This window comes from Sinocyclocheilus anshuiensis, unplaced genomic scaffold (genome assembly GCF_001515605.1).
Source record: "Sinocyclocheilus anshuiensis isolate Anshui unplaced genomic scaffold, SAMN03320099.WGS_v1.1 scaffold547, whole genome shotgun sequence".
In the NCBI taxonomy this organism is placed as follows: Eukaryota; Metazoa; Chordata; class Actinopteri; order Cypriniformes; family Cyprinidae; genus Sinocyclocheilus; species Sinocyclocheilus anshuiensis.
In genome coordinates, this window is record NW_015549589.1 from 162,031 (window position 1) to 166,235 (window position 4,205).

Genomic DNA, 4,205 nt, shown 5'->3' on the forward strand with positions numbered 1-4,205 from the left:
TTAAAATACTGATATTCTGGTCTATAACTCCTCCCTGAACTTCCCTCTGCCCTGTATCTTGGTCTCTCATTGGCTGTAGGTCATCGCCGATGTAGTTTTCAGTCATAAATCATTGCACACTGCGTGATTGTGAATCGCAGAGAGCTCCAGATATTTAGCATGCCAAATATTTCACGGGCGTCGGCGACGCATCGGCGATTCCCTCAGATCGCGTCTTTGATCATTCACACTGCGTGATTGTCACTCGCGTGAATGAGCACCGATTTGCCTCCGATATCGGGCATTTTGCCGGAAATACAACAGGCATATTCATTCATAAAGCTGAACGGCAAATTTGGCACATTCGGAATAACAAATAAAAAATAGAACTGTATAATTAAACTAAAATTATTATAGACTATATGGTTTTTGTCATCTTCTGATTGGTCAACTTCAGATGGATCGCCAAATCGTCTCGTTCAACCGCACATATGCCACGAATTTAAACCGACAGCATCCGATTTTTTTTTGACATGTTTGAAAATTATCGGGAGGACTGGAGGTGCTCGTAACGTCTCGGATCGGCCCGTAATTCTTCTCACACGATACGAGCCGCGACCATGCGAGCATCTGCGATTTTCTCCCGAGAGAAAAAAAAAATCGCCTGCGAGCTCCTATGACAGCAAAAATCGCACCGTGTACGCCCGCCTTTAGTTTGAGAGGCCAAAGACTCTCCAAGGATCACAGCTGGAAAACTGCAGAAAATAGTTGTTTTGGTGTCAGAAAGCCTCGAGATATATATCTCAAACAGCACCAACATGTTGTTTGGGAGTGTTTTAAGTAAAATCTAGAAAAGAAAATGCTCTCATCCAAAAACAAACTCCAGCATATTTATTTGCTAGACATTACTGGAAATTCACACGATACTGGCTTCTACGGTCAGATGAAACAAAAAAATTTGCTTTTTAAGAAAATGAGTGTTGTGAACTGAAGTGGAGAAGCACCAACATGATCTGGGAATCTGTAGGGTCTGGAGTGATTCTGGATGAAGGAATGGTCTCCGATCTCTTGTCAAATGTTCTCCAAACTTTTCAGGCATTATAGGTTTAGATTCAGAGCTGTTATCTCGGCAACAGGTGGTTGCAAAAAGTATTGAATAAAAGGGTATGATTAATTGTGGCCAATGTGTATTACAGAAAAACATTTAGCTATTTCATAAGATTCCCCCCCCTCCCCCTTTTAAATTCTCTAGTGAAACGTTATGTTTTTGTAATTTAAAAAAAAATAAAAGATCAAACGAATTAGTGATACAGATTTATTTTCATAGCCTTCTTTGATCATATTTACCAAGGTAATAATTTTGAGCACAACTGTAGGCCCTATATAAAGTCGAATTTGTAGGGTTTTTTTTCCAATAAAGCACTGAATAAAATGCACATTGACCTTTCAATCTTATTCAGACCAATTTGTTCTTAACACGGCTGTGTTCTCATTACGTTGAATAACCTATCTTTATCTTATTACCAACCATCATTAGCGCAACAATCTGCAGGTGGCCGGAGTGTATATAGCTCACAAAGCCGTGAAAATCTCTTATTTATTAATGTGAATTGAACGAGGCAAAGTAACAATAATCACATTGAAAGTGCAATGATATAGTTGTATACGCATTTGAAGATGATGAACGCACGGGTGGTTGAGAAAGAGGACGCTGTGCCGCGACTGCAGCTGTTTAATTGCGCTTACACTGATTGTGGCGCGACATTCGTTCGTCAGTGGCGTCTGCTGGAGCACGAGACCGTGCATACCGGTGCGGTGAGTCCTAGTCATTTGTTTCTTGAAACAAAAGACCGCGTTTATCAAGTTCTCTTTATTCTCCTTTCTGCGCTTGATCAGACTTTTTTTTTCCCGTTTCTCTCAGCGACCTCACAAGTGTGTTGTAGCAGGATGTGGACGCAGTTTCACCCGTAAATCGCACCTGAGCCGACATGCTTTAATACACAGCGGGGTGAAAGACTTGAAGTAATGTCGTTAAAAACGGCCAGTTTTTGTTTTTGTACATCCTGTAGTGAGACCTGTATAGGCTTATTTAGATACACTTGGATGACCTACCTGGCTAAACACTCCGTAGTTAAGTTTAGTTATGGGATAGTATTAATTGAGATGCTATGTGGAATATGAACTGGCATGGTAGGAAAAAGTGGCCAGTTTAAAAAAAGTTCTACGTCTGTGAATTTTTCCTCCTGTTTGTACATCTGAGAATGTTTGTGGTTACCGTGGAGCAGGTGCAGTGCCGCTGCATGTGGCAAGAGCTTCTTCACCGCTGATAAACTTAAGAGGCACGTGCGCTACGCTCACAGCGAGAAACGCGAATATTTCAAGGTCGGACTCTTTTCTTTCCCACCACACAATTACTGGTCACATTTTGCTGTTCGCGTAAACACGCTTTATGCTTGTAATCAACACGTAGTATTGTTTTTCTCAGTGTGAAGAGCCACAGTGCGCAAAGGCGTTTAGGAAACGGCGAGCATTAAAACTGCACCTGGCGACGCACGGTACATCCAGTTTCAGGTGCGTCTGCACAATGTGTTAATAACCAATGCTCTGTAACTTCGACCACAAAGTAAAATACCGTGAAAATATCTACGTTTTTCCTGTTTAAGATGCTTGAAAACCGGATGTGGAATGAGGTTTGAGTCTCACGTTGCGCGGAAAGCACATGATAGGAGACATTCAGGTGAGGATTCATCAATTCCGAAATGTTCATATCCTGGCATTAACTATTTAACCCCGTTAATTGATCACCATATGGTTATGCTCATTAGCTGTTAACATGTTACCCAGTGGTTAATCCAAAATCTCTTTACTGGTTCACATTTTGGTAATGCTGCCTTGTGTACTGAACTTGTTTTAGTAAAAATTAAAACGATGTAAAATGCAGGGAAGTGGAGTGCATATTCCTTATGAGGTACAAACTTTTAGATGCTTTGGAGTTGAGGTTGATGGCAAAGCCATACTGGGACAAACATATTAAATTGGGTGTGAAATCTGATTATGGTTGTGGTCCAACTGTACTCTGGTTCACAGAAAACAAAGACCCATGAGTTTCAGTAGGTTACTCTAGTATTGGGTAGTATCAGAAGTGCTTAAGTGAGAGACCACTTCTAAAACGAGTTCACAACGCCCACCCAGTATTTGTTTCTTCAGGTTATCGCTGTCCTCATGCTGAATGCCCCATCAGTGTGCACACCTGGAGGAATTTACAAAAACACATGGCATGTCACCCAGGTAAACCGGTGAAACTGTTTGATTGCTTATTGGACGTAAACTGCTGTTTTCCATGAGTGGTGTGAGCTTTTTGTGTCAGTAATGGTTTGCACAACAGCTCTGAAGACATTTTCCTTTTGTCAACAGCATCATTCCCCTGTATGGCATGCAAAAAAGCCTTCAGGAAGCGTGATGCTTTGAGGAGACACAAGCGGACACATGCGTTGCAGAAGCCGGTTTTGCTCTGTCCCAGTCAGGGCTGCCAGGCTTACTTTTCCACCACCTTCAACCTGCAGCATCATATTCGAAAGATCCATCTACAGCTGCTCTCACACCGCTGTTCCTTCCCTGGCTGCAGCAAGAGTTTTGCCATGCGTGTGAGTACATTTGTGGAGCATAGGTAGAATGGTCTTGTGACTTATTGTCTCTTAAAGCCAAGTGACATGAAGTGTAAGTAACTAGTGGTTGAATTCTGCAGGTAATAATTACAGTTTTGACTTGATGTTCAAGTTTGTGTATTTGTAGACCTGTAGTGTTTACAGTGTTTAGGTTGTGAAAAATTGTGCTAGTAACCCCTGCCTCACCTGTGCGGTTTCAACAGGAAAGCCTCGTCCGCCATCTGTTACGTCATGAACCTGATATGGCCAAACTCAAGGTAGTTCTACCTTGTACACCAGTCAACATTTGAAGTGGATCAAAACCTTTCATCAAAGTTGTCCTAAAACCTAAAGCTTAAATGCGTTTTTTTTTTCCTTAGGACAGCTCTGATTAACTTTTTTGATCCACTTGATCAAATATTGACTATAGAATGATTTCTGAAGGATCACGTGACACTGTAGACTGGAGTAATGATGCTGAAAATGAGAGGTGAAGCAATGATCTATGTAAATACAGCAGTATTTAGTAAAGACTAAAAAAAAAAAAAAAAACATTAAAAGCAAAAAAAACAAAACCCACAA

General features: G+C 41.2%; 1 protein-coding gene across 1 annotated transcript in view; it reads left to right on the plus strand.

Annotated features, from left to right (window-relative positions):
- Positions 1-1,566: 1,566 nt before the first annotated feature.
- Positions 1,567-4,205, plus strand: part of 42sp43 (P43 5S RNA-binding protein) — a 3,633-nt gene continuing 994 nt past the window's right edge. Inside the window, exons 1-8 of the mRNA XM_016446383.1 lie at positions 1,567-1,794; positions 1,901-2,001; positions 2,265-2,361; positions 2,465-2,550; positions 2,643-2,716; positions 3,187-3,267; positions 3,394-3,623; positions 3,848-3,901. Of these exons, the coding sequence (XP_016301869.1) occupies positions 1,657-1,794; positions 1,901-2,001; positions 2,265-2,361; positions 2,465-2,550; positions 2,643-2,716; positions 3,187-3,267; positions 3,394-3,623; positions 3,848-3,901 (861 nt within the window). The 5' untranslated portion in view covers positions 1,567-1,656. The remainder of the gene's footprint in view (positions 1,795-1,900; positions 2,002-2,264; positions 2,362-2,464; positions 2,551-2,642; positions 2,717-3,186; positions 3,268-3,393; positions 3,624-3,847; positions 3,902-4,205) is intronic.